An 18,869-nucleotide genomic window follows, 5' to 3' on the forward strand; every position below is an offset into this window, starting at 1 on the left:
CCAATAACTCTGTTCCATAAAACAACAAATCTGAGTGATCCCCAGATGGGATAGCCTACCACCATTCAGACATACGTCAATTTGCACATGCAAAAGCAACTTCTGGTAACTTCCCACGTTCAATTACCTGCTTTCTTAGGTAGGCCATTTATTTACGATGACAAAGGCCTATGTAAGCACACCTTCATTTCGGCACATCATAATTTTACTAAACTAACATGAGTTTCGTGCTTAAAGCTTGCCTAACAGAAACTTGCTACTAATTTCTACTTTAAGACATTAAATGAAACTGTTTAATTCATTCAATTACAAACAGTGTATGGGTGTAGGCGTCCTGATTTGGGCCCCTGCATGCTAGGTCTTCTCCTATTTTGGGAACAGGTAAAATAAAATTGAAACTGCTTCAGCACCACTGCAGAAGCCTTTTTCGCTCTGGCAACTGCACCCACCTGCTTGTCCACCTCCAGGCTGCCTTGAGTTTTCTTGCAGCAAGACTTCAGAGCACCCTGGGTGAAAGCAGATCCAACATCTTAACCTCAACTATCCCATCCAAAAAAACCCAAATACAATCGAGGATGATCTCTAAAATGTGCTGTGCCTTTTGCTTTTCTTGAAGTCTAAGGTCATATCAGTGTAGAATATGCTGAAATAGTAACAACACTTCTGCTGTTTGGACCAAGTGTCCTGCCTTATACTGTTTAGGGTACTAAAGGATGTTCTAGCAACACTGTATGAACATGAACACTATCACATATTAAGATAAAATACCAAGCAAGCCTGGCTATTCACCTTAACTTTATCTGCAGCTAATACTGCCCCTCCTCTAATCTTTCCACATCTCTGTTCTTCTCCCCGCCCCGACCACCACTTATATTGAAGGATATGATTTCGTCACAGAGGTCATGGATTCCGTGACTTTAATGTACCTCCGTAACTTCCTTGCCTTGAGCTGTCAGACTGCCCTGCAGTGGCAGGGCTCCAGGTTGTCAGCGCCCCTCCACCCCCACCCCAGGCAGCAAAGCTCTGGGCTATAAGCACATACACACCTATCCCTACAAGCAGTGAGACTCAGGCTTCAGCCTCCCGCCAGGCGGTCAGCCCCACCATGGACAGGTTGTGGGCTTCCTTGGATTTTTGTTTATTGCCTACAATCTGCCTGACTTTTGCTAAAAAATAACCGTGACCTCAAACAATCATATTTAATGCCACACACTCTGCCCGTACTGCTTCTGCGATCACCAAATCACCATTCATGACCTATTTTCACTTCCCTTCCTCGCTTCTGACTCTGTAGTCAAATCCCTTCCCTTCAGTTTTGATTCCTTTGCCGTTCTCTCCCAAAGGCCATCCCACTGATCTTGAACCTTTGTTTTGGTTCACCCCAAGTATTTGATTCCTCGTTTTCTGCACTGCTAAATGCTTCCTGAGAAAATTCCATGAGTACACAGGCTTCTTCCACTACACATCTTCTCTCAAAAGCACTGTTCCCCCCCACCCACCCACTCTTAATAAAAGCTATGCACATAATTTATGGATCTTCATCAAGGCCTCCCCTTTACCCCATACATCCAGACAGTCCAGATCTTGCCATTGCTTCTTCCACTAATTCTTTATAACCAACCTTTTATTTCAGTTCAAACTTCTTGTGCATGCTTTCATTGTTTTCCTTCTTCATTACTGTATCCACCCACTCTGATTCTCACATCACCACCCTATAATCCATGCAAAGTGGATAGCTAAGAACACACGCTTTTGCCAGTTGATCTGATCATGTCAATAACGTCCCACAGTCCTTCCAATCTTGTCTTTATTTTACTAGTCTCTACAATGCCAGCTCCAATATCCAATCCATCCAGTTGTCACACAAAACCATTTCCCAAAAAAGCCATGGTCCCTGGCTACATAGAACCTCCCTGAGCGTCTCTATAAAGCCACTTCCCTATCCTGATTCAAGTCCTTTCTTAGGGGCCCATTTCATCCATGCAGTTGACAAGAAATTACCCAGTGAGACCTGCAGGTGTTTTTATTCCTTACACACACACACAAATCTTCACTATGCTGTACGCTGGTTCTTGTGAGGAACCATGTTATCTTACTGATGCTAACCCTTTTCTTCTCTATCAACTCCATCTTACTACTCCTTGTTACACTATCTCTAATATTACATATCTTCCCAATGCAGGGTTCATGTCTTTGATGTGTATTGCAAGGCACATAGTACATATTAAGTTGCTGTAATAAATAATCTGATGACTTTAGTGTAAACTGTTAACCAATCCTTTCAGGAAACTAATCTTGTCCCCACCTTGTACCACATTATACAATGGGCTGAGTAAATTTTGGGACTGTTGCCTTCCCTCTGAAGCATTAGGTACAGGCCACTGAGAAACAGATCTCAGGAGACTATTTGGATGAACAAAATTTGAGGTAAATAAATATTGATCTAAGCCTGTAGCTGATCAGGTTATCCCTATGACCACATGGGGGAGTGCTGCAGCACCTTGTCAATAACAAATGCATTTAGTTTCAGGGTGGTGGTTCATTTGTTATTGTATATTCTGTACTTGTTCCATGCACAGGACTGACTCCTTTCAGCACCAAAGGCAAGGATGTTCCTTGCTGTGTACGCCTGTGCCAAGGGAGTAATGGGGTGGTACTCTCCTCTGCAGGCTGTGTGTCCAGTGTATCCTAGCACAGATGAGAAAACACAGTCTCCATATGGCTGTTACTTCCTTTCTGGCACTGGTTGGCATGGAATAGATGCTCAGAGACTGAGCACAGGCTTGGCTCCAGCCCATAACATGTTAGCCAATGCAGCTGAGCTGGCGGGGGGTAAGGGGGTGGACGAAGGAAATCTTCTCGACCAGTAGAAGAAAAGGAGATCCAAGGAGATTCCCAGTTCCTTCCCTAGTCTGCTCCTGAGGCACCACAGACACACATCACACACACAAAATACCAATTTGAGATCATGTCTTTTTAACTCTCTTTAAAAAAAGCATGCTTCTCTCCAGAGAGATCTGTATTGGAATGTGCCCATCTTCAGAGAGCCGCATTTGTACATTAAACTCAATGCTGATCCAAACACTTGATGTTATGTTCAGTCACTTGCTTTGGGCCCAATCAAATATTTTGCATTCCCTAAAATCCCTCAGTAATCAATTGGAGTTATAGGTGAGCAAAGAAAGCCTGATTAGGCCCCCTTAATTTGCAACCAAATTCTTCACACAGATCAAAACCACTTATCACTGTAAGGAAGGAAAAAGAAAACAGAGGAAGAAGGGAGCAGGGAATAGACAACAGTAAGTGCCAAAGGGAAAATTAAATTAAGCAGGATGTTGCTCTGGTTTCTAAAATAAGTTAATATTTGCAATTAAATAAAGGGGGAGCAAAAAATTATACACAAGGCTGGAAAAAATGGAAACTGGCAGAAAAACAAATGGATAAAAGGTTTTTTCCTCTAAATTAAGTGCAGTGTATAATCTTTTACATATACATTTATTTTCTTGAATCTCTCTAAACTATGTTCAACAGGTCTTATTTCAGAGGGAATGAAAAATGAGACTGGCAGAATACTAGAGCTGATGAGAAGACAAATTAATGCTGTTAAAATTCTGAGGGGCATATAGTTAGGTTTATAGGCAGCTATTTTTCTAAAATTTACATGCCACATTTGTGAGTATGTTTCAGCTTATTTCAATTCCAGCCAATGTTATGCACTGGTTTTATATTCTGACTTCTCCAAGTGCTGGCTTGCTTTCACCAGAACAAACTGATCAGAAACCATAAAGTTATTACTTGCCCACAATATACAGAGAAAATGGTTTGTATACAGAATCAGGCTCCAGTCCTGCATTGTGATTTGTATACTGTACCTCCGTGGAGTGCTACTGAAGTCAACAGGACTGCATCTGTGTGGATCATAATGAAGGATCATGGCCTAAGCATTAAAAAGCTAAGCCAGTTGGTTTCTCACATAGTACTCATATGAGAGCTACAGTATTACAGTTATTCCATGAAGTTTATATAGTGTACTTCATAGCATAGCCACTATACTTACATAATACACTGCTTTTCAAGTTAAAAAGAGTTAGGGGTGATAGAATACATCGCCTCTTGTGCTTAATGGACTTCTGCTCCAAAGCCGTGTGAGGATCAATAAAAACACTTGCACTGTCTCACACTTAATTTTTAAGTCAGAGATCTTAAATAGCCATTACAACGCACACCCGTTACATTGATGAATGATAAATAAGGAATACTAAAATAAAAAAATGAAAATGCATACCTCCTCTATTTCCATTTTCTTCATCCTGCCAAACAAAAACAAAATACAATTAAAATGTAAAATTTACCAAATGGAAGAAAACACGTATGGACAAGGTTTTAAAAAAAATGAGTGCCTTGTTAGGCTCACAAACCCATACTTACGCACCTAAATAAGTGGTCTGATGTTCATGGTGGCTAGATGTTTAGCACTTTTTAAAATTAGACATTAATTACTGAAAACCTTGGTAAGGTGTATATTTAAACAAGCAAATCTCATCTTACTTCCTTGATAAGTCACACAGCAGCAGTCACATGGCATTATTTGATTCAAGAAAATATACCAAAAAGCAAAGCTGTACAGCAAAAGTGCAATTCATCTAAAATTGGAGAGGTTCCACATTTTTTGTCTATCAATGACTCATCGTAAAATTAGTTCACTGTAAGTCTTAAGTATTTCCTAACCGCATATCCTGCAAACTCCACCTGAAATCTAAATCAAGCTTTGTCGATCTGTAATATGATCAATAAGTTTCTACACTTAGAATAGCTTAGGTAACAAATTGGATGATGATGATGCTCCTTCTCTCATACTTGCATTGACTTTTCAATATTAACTAAAAATAGAGTTGCATCAGTGAAGTACGCAGCTATAACTTGAAAATATGAAGGAGAAGTTGAATAAGTAGTTCCCTTTTTTACATAGTCAATTTTCTGTCTAGAATCACGTTATAAAGTCAATATGGAGATTCACTAGCAACTCCACAGTTAAGGTCAACCTCCTATTCTATATTAAGGCTGATTTTATCTACTCCATGACTTCACCAAACTTCTGCCAATTTGGAAACTGACATGGGCTTACATGTCATGAAGTAGAGCTTTTCTGGAAAATTTAAGGCAAAAAGACATTAAGAAATACGAGGAGTCTCTTCCCAGCCTGCCAAAGAAAAAAAAAACAAATCCCATTCCAACCCCTTCAAAAGTCTATTAACTTTCTCTCTCTCTCTTTTTTTTTTTTTTTTTTTAAAGCAGCTTGGCTTAGGAATTTACTTTGCTTGGCTGACATGGCCTCATTCAGAATGAGGTGAACTAGTGAAGGCAAAGCTAAAAGTTATTTGGTAATCTTACCTGTGTAATATGTTTTAGTGGAGCCTTAGTTCCAAATTTCTAGGATGCTTCCATTAAAAACAAAAAAACTACATCTTTCTTCTATTAATTTTGTTTTCCTGGAATGACAGCTTTTCATCCCAAACTTTACTCCAAATTAATGATTTTTTTTGCCTGAAAGTTTATAATATGCAGTGGTACAATATAGACCAGGGAAAGGTCCCTCTAGCTACAACATACCTCATTGTGGTGCAGATTATACAGAAATGCTGTATCACAATACATTGTCATTACAGCACAGAAGTTACCAATGAGTCTGTGGAAGCTTTAAAAACCTCAACACAAAAATTTAACTTTAAAAAGGACTGAGCTAGTAAGGATCACATGTCTATCTCTAAAAAGCAGATATACTATAACAATTGTATCAATTAGGCTAATTTTGAGAATAGCCAAGTGTATACCTTTGCATTTTTGTACAATACAGACTGTTCAGTATTTCAGTAAAAACACTGTCCCAGAGAACAACTAGTGTTAAAAGTCATTATTACAGCACTCGCTTCCTGTAACAGTTCAACATGTTTTGAACTATGATCACCCAAAAGGACTGCAGCATAAAATTGCGTAATGGCAATCTGTATTTATCTAGTTTCTACCCAATTCACTGAACAAAAAACCAATCAAAACAAAAAAATGTTTGAGACTTTAAATATTTGGATTCTCGTTTTCCAAGGCTATAGAAGTATGGGTCCAAACTATGAGAGGGACCAGTTTAATATAGGATATAGTAAACACAATACTGATAGATTACCAATTATAAAATTGGTATCAATTTGTGAAGAACTGGAAATCCCTCATGTGGCATGTACAGCTGAGTCATAAAACAACTGGAAAAGATTAATATTAAATGGATTTTGTATGATATCAAGGCAATGATCTCAATCCTTAAAAAAAAAAAATGTACAAGAAGTGCTTCTCAATTTTTAAAAGCATTTTTACGTTCACCATACATGCTGCAACATTTTTTAGCGTGTACTGTTTCAGTTGTATTACACCATTTATAACAATACAGACATGCAGAAAGTACTACACTTCTAAAAGTAAGTTTCTGTTGCTACTTAGCACTAGTAAAAATGAAACAGATTATAATGTTCATTATACTCTTCTCTGCTTCATCATGTTGCCCCTTGGCACCTTTACAATGATACCAGCCTTGCCTGCCCATTTGTCAGCTTCTTACATCTCCTCTCACACTGCCCCTTAACGCACGGAATGCCCTTGCTGAACTGATCCATAAGGCTACCACACACTTCCTCAAGACCAGTCATTGCCATGACGCAAATAAGAAACCAGCCAATAAATAAAGGCGAGTTGGGAAGCAGATGAGGACAGCTGATGCCCAATCTCTCCAACAATATATTATGGAGAGAGAAGTATATAAAATTTTGTGTTGGATTTATCTGCCTCCCACTTGTTTTACATGTCACCTGCCTTCTCAGATAAAAAGCTCTTTTGGGAAAGGACCATGTCTTTATGTGTATTTGTACAGCACTAGCACAACGGGACCCTGATCCTGACTGGGGCCTCTGGTACAACTTTAATATATATGACAATAATACTCCATAAATACTACTGATCCATTACTGTTCACATTCAGGTATTACAACATTATATTCAATAAAATGGAACAAAAATAGAGACAGTGCAGTGAATTGTAATTAATAAATGATGGCTCTCCCCACATCCTCCCCAACCATCACCACCACATTTTCAGATGACTAGAAAGCTTTAACAGATCTTTGTGGATGCAGACCGCTGCCAAAGTGACCCATGCGTTTGTCACCTTTTCACTAAATTACCACTCTGTGTTCTAGTTCTACTTGCAGCTACACTTCTCATTTACTGAAACCCAAACTAATACAGTTGCCAGCTTATTTCATGTGTTCCACAGAGCATTATACCTGTGCTCCACTCTGCAAAGGTTCACATTTGGTTTTCAGTGCAATTCAGGCTGTTTGTTCTGAGCTATGCCAGTTTTGGTTAGGGTCTTGGTTACCTTAGAAACTGCCTTAATTGCTTTCTTTATCTGATAAGGGAGGTCAATGGAGGCACTTGAACTGGCTGACCCTAGAGTTGTACGACTAAGACCTGAAAGAATGAATAATATTTTTAGTGGGGAACCCCCAACTCTGGAGCTCACTTCCATCACTGATCCAACCCAAATGTCTTGGCTTTTATGGTACACTGCAAATCTCATCCATTTTCTCAGGCTATTCCAGATTGGGGTACGTTAGAAAGTTTTGCTTGCTTTTGGGAAAGTTTAGTAGGAACAAATAAATAATGGAAGGTCACATTTTGGTTCTATCGTATCTTTCTCCATTTATTGGCTATGTGCTAGGACAAAAGAGCCTTTGTCACAGTTATTACTGAGCAGTGCTGGTTTTTTATACTGTAACTAAGAGACACTCTACTTGGGTGGCATTGACTATCAGCTTAATGCAGTGTTTCTCAACCTTGGAGCCGTGACGCCCAGAGGGGGCGCCTCGGTCAGCTTCAGCCCCCTACCTTTTGAAGCTTTGGGGGAGGGGTCACGATTTTTTCTTCTTAAGACCAAAGGAGGTCCCCAGCATAAAAAGTTTGAGAAACACTGACTTAATCTAACCACTTAATCTCTGTGCTCTCTGGCAATCCCAACCCATATCCTATGCCTAGTTTCCCCATTTCTGTTAAGACTTCAAAACATCTGAATGCTGGAGAAACTGAACTGAATTTGGTGCCCTGAAACTGCTGGATCGCAGCAGCGTGGGTCTAAACAGAATGAGCTTATCTGACTTGATGATAAACACCCAGCACACGTTAGTAGGTGCACTATTTAGGACGTGCCTAACTCCTCAAATGTATTACAATAGAAAATGTCACAATATCAGTCTGCCTTTCAGTTCTCCTTACTGCACAACTTGGCTAGTATGGACACCCTGGAAAATATTCAAGTAAAACTGGCTCCTTGCATTGGCAAGGGTAAGCAAGAGAATTATCTGCCTTTAGATCACTCAACCCTTGCACATGTGATGGTGTTTTCAAGGTACCTTGCCAACTTCATTTCCAACATCCTGTCTGGATTCCTGCAGCTACTACATTTAAACCAACAACTTTTTGAAAAAACAACGACACTCTTAGCATCATTTGTAATCTGGGATGTGGTGAAGCCATCGCAGACCCAGACTGTTCCTTGCTCCCAGCCTCCTTTCACGGCTTTCTAGATTTTATTTTATAGAGATCAGGATGGAAGAGGCAAGGACTCGCTGCCCACAAACAAGTCCTAAGCTAGGATACCAGAGTCCACGTCTGCTGCAATATCAGAGGTAGGGAGTGTGGTGGTTCAACAATTAAGGTTGGATGTGACTAGGCAAGAAATGTCAAACAGTGCAACTCTTGACTGGAAAGCTTCTTTGTGGAGAGTTCATTCACTGGGGTGGACCAGCATGTGGCTGAACCAGGCAGAATGGTTGTTGAAAGAACTAAGGAGATGAAAGGAATCCTTAAGGATCTTTATTTCCTCTCTGCTCAGTAATGGAAGATCATCTCCCTTAGGAAGTGACTCTTGGTTTTCCCCAACGGTTTATGAAAGCAGCTTCTACAGAGTAGTCCAATCTGATCAGGACATGCTGACTTGCTGGAAGGTTCAGGGATATCAGGACATGTCTAACTGCTTTGAGTTCTAGCAAGTCAATGTGAAATCTCTCCTCTTCCCAAGGAACAACTCCTCCTTCACTAATCTAAAAGGGAAGTGGGTGCTCACCAGTTCAGGTTGCCACTGGTGATAATGGAAAGATTGAGGGGCACCTACAGAAGGGAATACTTTAGGGAACTGGATCAATGTAGCTACCAGGTCAGTGACGCCTTTATTGCCAAGGGAACCTGTAGCTTGTTTTCAGCACTCCCCCAAGGGTCTGAAGAAGGAATACGGAACTGACACGATTTAACAGAGCATGGAACCGGATCATGACAAGATCGGCAGCCTCTAGTAACTCTCTATTTGCAGGTCAGGTAGCTTCCAGCTTTTCTATCCTTTCTGTGGATGTTCATGTTTTTGCCTCCTTCCTGTCTATGACTGTATGCAAAAGGATCAGCCTCTGGTATTGGGATTGTGAGCTTTTATGCAGGTTTAACACAAATCCCAGGGTTTTGAACATGACCTGAGGAGATCTGGATACTGCTTGTTATTACTATTTATTTGTATTACGATGGCCTCTAGGAGCTGCATTCATGGACCAGAACCTCATTGTGACAGACATTGTACAAACAGAACAAAGACATGGTCCTGACCCCAAGGGGCCTGGATGGTCTTTTGGAGGGACTGGGCTTGAATGACTCAGTTATCCAGGTATGGGATCATAAAGAAGCCTTCCAGTGTGAGAGCAGCTGAAATTACCACCATGATCTCCGTGAGGGTTTAGGCAGGGGATGTTGATAAGATGGACTGGCAGAGGGATATTTTGGAAGTGAAAGTGACCCACTAAGAACCTTATAAATCTCTAGTGGGATAGGGAGACACAGAGGTGTATGAGAAGTCTTGGGTCTCCAGAAAAGACGATATATGAGATTTTAAAGACTTATTCCTCTTCCTTCTGCCACTTCACCAAAACCAGAAGGGAAGAAGAAACCATGATATTGGCTCCTACTCTGAGTCCTGAGGCAGGTCATTTAGGCTGTTGACTGCCAAAAGCCAGCATGAGAGATTCTTGTAGATCAATTTGTGAGTTTGTCTGACTGAAGTTCAGTCAACAACTGAATGGCCACTATGAATGAAGAGGATAAGCAGGCAGCCATAAATATGTAAGTGCTCCCTAATCCCATAATTTCCTGTTTGAAGCAAGAGTCATAATGGAATGGAGAAACCATTTCCAACATTTCAGAGACAGAAAAGGATTAAGGAAGATGAGCGCCTAACAGCCCTGCTGCAGGAACATGGGGATCCTAGCATCTCAACTCAGGCCTCAAACTCCACTGAAAAAATATTTAAAGCCTTAGATGTGAGGCACCAGAATGGCTCATTCCAGTGGGGACACACTCCTTTGGCTCTCCGAAAAGCTGTCAGAAGCAAAGGCAGAAGGAGCTGAAGACATACAACTAGAGTGGGATAAAAGTAGATCTGTCCACTTCCCCTTCCTCTGGGATTTCCCTGGAAGCATATGTTTAATAACCCAAGAGAACCCAAAAGAGCCTCTGGAGAAGACTGGAGAGCTGGATAAGTGAAGAGAAGTGACCTGCTGAGGTTTCTTGTTGGAGACTACAAAAATGGTCTCTGTCAGGAGGAAGCAACAAGGCTGCATAAACCTTGTTCAGCACGGACAAAACTTCCTCACTCCCTTCTACCTCTGCTTCAAACTGGAATCCATCCAGAGAAATCTCTTGGCTGACCCCCTGCTGATCATTCTGTACTGCAGAACAGGGAAACATGTTATGATCACCTGATTCCGACTAGCTAGCAATTTCTGCTGCTGGCTGGCTTCAACAAGTCTGTCAGTGGAAGGGCTCAGGCACAGAATGCAAACCACAACAGACTGCTATAGTGATTTGGAGCAAGAGTGGCAAAGCTTTCCTGCCCAGTTTCTTCTACTCCATAAGGAGTCTAGTAGCCACCCAAGGCACGCAATACAAAAGAAAGCTTCAGCCAGGAAACTCCAGCTACCTTTGTGCAGGGAGGCAGGAAACAACTGGGGAGCAGAGTCTAGGAAGAGCCAAACAGAGAACTGGGAGCCAAAACTTTTTTTGTTCTTGCCTGGCTCCTTGCCTGGCAGACAGGGCCAGGAGGAACACCCAATGGTTGCATGCACTATGTGAAACCATATCCTTGGAAGAGTAACAAAAATGTTATTTTATGAATAAAGTAATGCTAACTAGATCACCAAAATTGTCTCACTGTTTTCTATTAGTAAAATACACACTTTTTTTTACCCATTGAATACAACTGAACACTTAGAATGTTACAGCAATAGACAGTAATTCATGTCATTTGAGAAAAACCAACGTACTATATAGACAGGTTTCAGAGTAAACAGCCGTGTTAGTCTGTATTCGCAAAAAGAAAAGGAGTACTTGTGGCACCTTAGAGACTAACCAATTTATTTGAGCATAAGCTTTTGTGAGCTACAGCTCACTTCATTGGATGCATACTGTGGAAAGTGTAGGAGATCTTTTTATATACACACGAAGCATGAAAAAATACCTCCTCCCATCCCACTCTCCTGCTGCTAATAGCTTATCTAAAGTGATCGCTCTCCTTACAATGTGTATGACAATCAAGTTGGGTCATTTCCAGCACAAATCCAGGTTCTCTCACACACACCCCCCACATACACAAACCCACTCTCCTGCTGGTTTGTCGGGGGGGAGGGGGAGGTGAGAGAACCTGGATTTGTGCTGGAAATGGCCCAACTTGATTATCATACACATTGTAAGGAGAGCGACCACTTTAGATAAGCTATTAGCAGCGGGAGAGTGGGGTGGGAGGAGATATTTTTTCATGCTTCGTGTGTATATAAAAAGATCTTCTACACTTTCCACAGTATGCATCCAATGAAGTGAGCTGTAGCTCACAAAAGCTTATGCTCAAATAAATTGGTTAGTCTCTAAGGTGCCACAAGTACTATATAGAGATTTTCTTACTTCATACTTGTTTTAAAGAAAGGAGGAAACTTATGGTGAGCTTTTGTTTCTGTATACTGTTAAACAGACTTTTTCTAGAATATACAAATACATATCTTGTGTCTCTCCTAGCTAATTGAGAACTGAAAGGCTCTAGCCCTTTTCAGTAGATAACACGTAAATAAAAGAATCATGAAAACTGTCTTTATAGCACACATTAACTTCAGATGTAAATGAATGAAAAGTGAAGCAGATTTCCTACCTTGTATTGTTTACTACTTTTTCCAGGTTGTTCTCTAAATGTGACATCGTGATACAGACACTTTTGATTAAACTGTATTTTTTTTTTAAAAATCTGGACAGATGTGTCAATAATTTTATGTCAAAAATTTGCCAAGTTTGGCAGCAATACATTCAAGTTTTACAGTAAAAAAGTATTACTGCACTTATTCTTAGTAACCAAACAAAATGTTTTGAAAACAGAAGATCTTTAAATTATCCTTTTCATATAATTATTTTCCGTTTCTGTCAAGTCAAGTAAAAAATAAAGTCTCAGGCCCACACTGATGGGCCGTAGTATTTTGAAAGGGAAAGAATTAAAAACAGGAGGAAGACTTTGGTCTGTGACTTAAGTGAGAAGAGTAGTGCAATAGTGCAACAGTAATCTATCTAAGGAAGCGTACACTTTGTGAGAATAAAGCAGATCAAGGAGTTTGTACTGAAGGAGAGAGCAAATGAGCCTGACATTTATTAGCGCGCATGAAGGTATTTCACATCAGTGTAAGATTTACACTCACGGAAACAGGAAAGCTTTTATTATCTTAAAAGAGATTATTATTTTGACATGGATCATTTTTCCTAATTGCCACACATCCCTAAGGAGTAAAAAAGAAAAAGAAAAAAAGAAAACAAAAACCCAACAAAGCATCATAATGCTCTGTTTCTGAAATATGGAGGTGTTTTGAAAAATATAATTCATTCATTTCACTTACTTTAAAAGAAAAGTGAACAGCAGACTCGGGAGGGTAGACAATGAAGTGTCTTAAGGTAAAACCAAAACCATGAGACGTCCTCCTTAACACAACTGTTTTTGGACCAGGCCAAGAGAATGTTTCTTCTTCCTCCAATGGCGATACAACTTCACTCTGCTCTTTTCCATCTTTATGTTTTGACACCTAAAATAGATTAGAAAAAAGTGCTATATTAAAAAATACAGAATTTGCAATTTTGTTTTTCTTAAGAGACAATCCATCTACAAGAAATAAAATTTACAAGACAAAATACACAAACAGGATCATCATATCATCAAGCTGTAAATTTGCCTAATACACTAAGACTTGTTCCAGCAAAGATTAAATCTCAGGTTATATCGTGAATATAGCTATTTTTAAATTGTAAGTGAAGCTGTACGTATGTCAGAAAGTCACTGTACAAAAAAAAAATAATCAAATGCTAGAGTTTAATACTGTGTACTGAACTAATCTAGGGAGATCCACACAGATTGCAAATCTTGTCTGACTCAATTTACTCATGTACAAATACTGAGCTGCTTCCTGGGTCTCTGCTGGGATTCCATTTCAGATATTTACCCAGCACAAACCCATACATATACTGTACATATAGACCATTCTGTCCTGGCCTGTAATTTGCATAAGAATGGCCTAACAGGGTCAGACCAATGGTATCCTATCATCTGAGAGTGGCCGGTGCCAGATACTTCAGAGGCAATGAACTGAATAGGGCAATTTATTGAGTGATCCATCCCATCGACCAGTCCCAGCTTCTAGCAATCAGAGGCTTAGGGAAACCCAAAGCATGCAGTTGTCCCCCTGACCATCTTGGCTAATAGCCATTGATGGGCCTAACCTCCATGAACTTATCTAATTTTTTTTTTCTAGCCGACCTATATTTTTGGCCTTCACAATGTCCCCTGGCAACAAGTTCCACAGGTTGGCTGTGCATTGTGTGAAGAAGTATTTCTTTATATTTGTTTTAAACCGATGCCTATTAATTTCATTGGGTGACCCCTGGTTCTTGGGTTATGCAAAGGAGTAAATAATACTTCCCTATTCACTTTCTTCATAACATTCGTGATTTTATAGACCTCTAATATCTCCCTCCTCTCAGTCGTCTCTTTTCTAAGCTGAACAGTTCAAGTCTTTTTAATCTCTCCTTGCATGGAAGTTGTTCCATACCCCTAATCATTTTTGGTGCCCTTCTCTGTACCTTTCCCAATTCTAATATATCTTGTTTGAGATGGGGTGGCTAGAACTGCATGCAGTATTCAAGGTGTGGCATACCAAGGATTTATATAGCAACAGCATATTTTCTGTCTTATTAACTAGCCCTTTCCTAATGGTTCCTAACATTGTTAGCTTTGTGCACTTCCACTGCACATTGGGCATATGTTTTCAGAGAACCATCTGCAATAACTACAAGATCTTTCTTGAATGGTAACAGCTAATTTAGACACCACCATTTTATATGTATATTTGGGATTCCGCTTGCCAGCATGCATTATTCTGAATTTATCAACAATGAATTTCATCTGCCATTTTGTTCCTCAGTCACCCAATTTTGTAAGATTCCCTTTGTCAGTTTTCACAGTCAGCTTTGGATTGAACTATAATTTTATATTGTCTGCAAACTTTGCCACCTCACTGATGTGTTTTTTCCAGATCATTTATGAATATGTTGAACAACTGGCCCCAGTACAGATCCTTGGGGGATGCCGCTACTTACCCCTCTACACTGTGAAAACTGACCATTTATTCCTACCTTTTATTTCCCATCTTTTAACCAGGTACTGATTCATGAGAGGACCTACCCTCTTATCTCACGACTGCTTGCTTTGCTTAAAAATCTTTGATGAGGGATCTTGTCAGAGGCTTTCTGAAAGTCCAAGTACAGTATATCCCCTGGATCACCCTTGCCCACATGCTTGCTGATCCCCTCAAAGATTTCTAAATGACTGAGGAGGCATTATTTCCACTTACGAAAGCCATACTAACTCTTCCCCAACATATTGTGTGCATCTTTCTGTCTGATAATTCTGTTCTTTACTATATAGTGCGCTCAGAACTGGTATTCTGAGAGCAGCAGCAGCTGAACCAGATCAGTTTTTACTTTTTAACCTCTTTACTTTGCTCCAACAATCACCTTCCATCTGACAAAACTGACACATACAGTAAAGGCTCAGCCATAATTGGTTCACAAGTTAAACGTTCTGTCCCTGAAAAGGAACTACACAAGGTATAGACAAAAAGTAAATCCAAATTCTACTTTACAACAACGTTTAGAGCAATGTGACAATAGAAATGAGAAAGGCATTTCATTTGTTAGGCTTCTTGATAGAGGTTTAATCCTTTGCTATTCAAGAAAATACTGACTCAACCTCTTTGTTTTTGAGTTCATTCCTAGAGAGTGATTCACCCCCAAGATGTTTCAGTATGCCAATGTCACCCAAAATTATACAAATAGCAAAGTCAAAATTCCATCTTGTTACACCCCATTCTCCCAAGCATAAACAAAAGCATGTATTTAAGAAGAACCCCAAATATTTATGTAGATTTCATATAACTATAGCTCAAATTATAAAGTTTTAATAAATTGTATATCTTATCCCTTTATCCAGCTGCATATTCAGGCATTGTGATTTTCCAAGCCAATGCCACTTCATGCTTATTTACCTCAAAGCTAAAGTCAAAATAGATTAAAAAAAAAATACCATGTGAAAACCTATGAGGCCCTCCAAATCGGATCCAGTGTTCTGTGTCTGCTTTGGGTATTTGACCTAGTAATCACGCCGATGTTTTTTCAGTTAGCACGAACAGTCCCACAACTTTAGTGGAAAAAATGGTTACCTACCTTTTGTAACTGTTCAAGATGTGTTGCTCATGTCCATTCCATTCTAGGTGTGCACGCATGCACATGCGCGGAGATTTTTGCCTTAGCGGTATCCGTATAGATGGCAGTGGCATCCCCTCGAGTTGATGATTACCTGTTAGGTTCACTCCCTCTGGGGCACCTGGCATTGGCCACTGTTGGCAGACAGGATATTGGGTTGGATGGACCTTTGGTTTGACCCAGTATGGCCGTTCTTATGCCGCACTCATAAGCCAGTATATCAGGCATGGCCGACCCTATGTCCTCTCAGTTCGTGCTTGCCGGCAACTCTGACAAAGGGGCACGAGGGCAGGTAATGGAATGGACAGGAGCAACATCTCAAAGAACAACAGTTACAAAAGGTAGGTAACCAGTTTTAATTCTTTGAGTGCTTGCTCATGTGAGTCACCTAGAATGGAATTGACAAGCAGTTTTCATGGAGGTGGGCTCAGAGTTCATGGTTATGCAGCTTGCAATAGTGCTCTACCAAAGCCAGCATTGTCTCGGGCCTGCTGAGTAAGTGCGTAATGCGATGTAAATGTGTGGAGAGATGACTAGGTGGCCGCTCTCCAGATCTCTTGGATTGGCATCTGAGCCAAGAAGGTTGCTGATGATGCTTGTGCTCTAGTCAAGCATGCTTTGACTATCGCCAGTGGAGTCACACTCACCTGCTCATAACAGTATTGGATGCAAGCTGAGAGCCAGGACGAGATCCTCTGAGCAGACACTCGGCAACCTTTTATCCTGTCTGCCTCCGCAACGAACAGCTGCGCTGACTTACAGAAAAGCCATGTCCTGTCAATACAGAAGGCCACCGCGCTCCGGACATCCAGGGCACGCAACCTGCACTCCTCTTCAGAATCATGGGGCTTTGGAAAGACGACCGGTAAGAAAATATCTTGGCCAGTATGAAACTGGGAGACTACCGTGGGCTGGGTGCGGCCACAACCAGACCTCGTCCTTGTAGAATACCATATAAGGTGGTTTAATGCAAGTTACCTGATCTCAGACACACTGTGGGTGGATGCAATCGCCACCAGGGACGCAACCTTCCAGGAGAGAAGGAGAAGAGAGCAGGAAGCAAGAGGCTTGAAGGGAGGCCCCACGAGCCTCAACAGCACAAAATTTAAATCCCAGGGAGGGTCAGGATCCCAGACGTGAGGGTAAACACGATCCAGACCTTTCAAGAACCGGGCCGTCAGTTTGTGAGCAAAAACTGACCTGCCTTAGAATGGAAAGCCGAAATAGCAGCCAGGCAGACCCTAACTGACGACAGGGACAAGCCCTGAAGTTTGAGGTGCAGAAGATAGTCCAAGGTCACTTACAAGAGGCCTGCTCAGCCCTGACGCACCGATCTGAGGCCCAGCACATGAATCTTTTCCACTTTGCCTGACAGGTCACTCTGGTGGAGGGTTTTCTGCTACCCAGCAAGACCTGTTGCACTCAGGTCGAACATTCTTGCTCTTCTGCATTTAGCCAAGCAGCAGCCACACTGTCAAGTTAAACGCTTCCAGGCTCGGGTGCAGGAGACTGCTGTGGTTCGGGGACAACGGGTCCTGCCAGAGAGGGAGTTGCAGCGGCGCTGCTACTGAAAGATATAGCAGCGTGCCGAACCAGTGCAAGCAAGGCCACTCGGGGGCTATAAGGCTAACCCTCGCCCTGTCCTGTTTGATCTTCTCAAGGATTCTGTGGATCAATGGCACAGACAGAAAAGGCATACATCAGGGCTACCGACCACAGAAGAAGGAAAGCATCTGACAGGGAACCCCTGTCCATCCCCCGGAGCGAACAGAACACGTGGCATTTCCTGTTCTGGCAGGAGACGAACAAGTTCATCTGGGGAGTTCCCCTCTTTCAGAAGATCATACTGGCCACCTCCGGATGGAGGATGGGAAGGTCCTGCTGAGGCAATCTGCTAGCACATTCTTGGGCCTGGACAGGTGCACGACCACCACATGAATGGCATGCCACACACAGAAGTCCCAAAGGCGGAGAGCTTCTTGGCAAAGGGCTGACAACCTGGTTCTGCCATGTCTGTTGATGTAATACATCGCTGTGGTATTGTCCATGAGGACCTGCACCACCGTGCCCCTCAGGTGGGGTAAGAAAGCCTGGCAGGCCAGATGACCCACTCTGAGCTCCCTGACGATGTGGTGGGCCAGACTGTCCCGCAATGGGTCAGCCCTAGGTGCTTACCTCGCCCAGGTTCAGTGCCTCCTCCACCGCTCCCTAGCCCAGGTCCAAAGTATTGTAGACCAGGGTCACCAATAGGGATGAGATCACAAAGGGGACTCTTGCCAACACCGACCCAGCGTCCAACCGAGGGGTGACAGGATGTTATCTGGCACCCTGACCACCCAGTCTAGATCGCGTCTGTTGGGGGTGTAAACCAATGCCAGCCATGCTTGCAGAGGCCAGAAGTATAGCCTGACATGACTGTCCACGTATATACAGGCGGCCATGTGGCCCAGCAACTCCAGGCAGGTGAGCCATAGTGAGCAGGTGGTTCTTCACAAGGGAGATCAGGTCCGACATGGCCGGAAAAAACTCAGCTCTGGGAGGAAGGCTCTGGCTAGCGTGGAGTCGAGAACCACCCCTATGAACTCTATGCATTGAACTGGCCTTAAGGTGGATTTTTTTCTCATCTATCAACAGACCTAGGTCATGGCAGGTGGAACAAACCAAATGGAGGCTCCTCTGCAGTTGGTCCCAAGACCTGTCCTTGATGAGCCAGTCATCGAGACACGGGAAGACCTGGACCCCTTGACATCGGAGGTAAGCAGCCACTGGCGCCATACATTTTGTGAAGACCCTTGGAGGCAATGAGAGGCCAAAGGGGAATGCAATAAATTGGAAATGGCATTCGCCCACTATAAAACGGAGGAAATGTCTATGACCTTGGAATATGGAGATATAGAAATAGACATTCTTCAAGTTGAGGGTGGCATACCAGTCTCCCAGATCCAGGG

At 41.9% G+C, this 18,869-nt stretch overlaps 1 protein-coding gene across 3 annotated transcripts in view; it reads right to left on the reverse strand.

Annotated features, from left to right (window-relative positions):
• Positions 1-18,869, reverse strand: part of ARHGAP21 (Rho GTPase activating protein 21) — a 192,782-nt gene that overhangs the window by 103,254 nt on the left and 70,659 nt on the right. For 2 of the 3 annotated variants that reach the window (XM_077808217.1, XM_077808216.1), the window contains 2 exons: positions 13,008-13,190; positions 4,286-4,310 (listed from right to left, as the gene is read on the reverse strand). In XM_077808217.1, the coding sequence (XP_077664343.1) occupies positions 4,286-4,310; positions 13,008-13,190 (208 nt within the window). Of the gene's footprint in view, positions 1-3,872; positions 3,891-4,285; positions 4,311-13,007; positions 13,191-18,869 lie in introns of those variants that run through there. The other variant, XM_077808214.1, reaches the window with a different exon arrangement.

The sequence above is a fragment of the Eretmochelys imbricata genome, chromosome 2, assembly GCF_965152235.1.
Source record: "Eretmochelys imbricata isolate rEreImb1 chromosome 2, rEreImb1.hap1, whole genome shotgun sequence".
NCBI lineage: Eukaryota > Metazoa > Chordata > Testudines > Cheloniidae > Eretmochelys > Eretmochelys imbricata.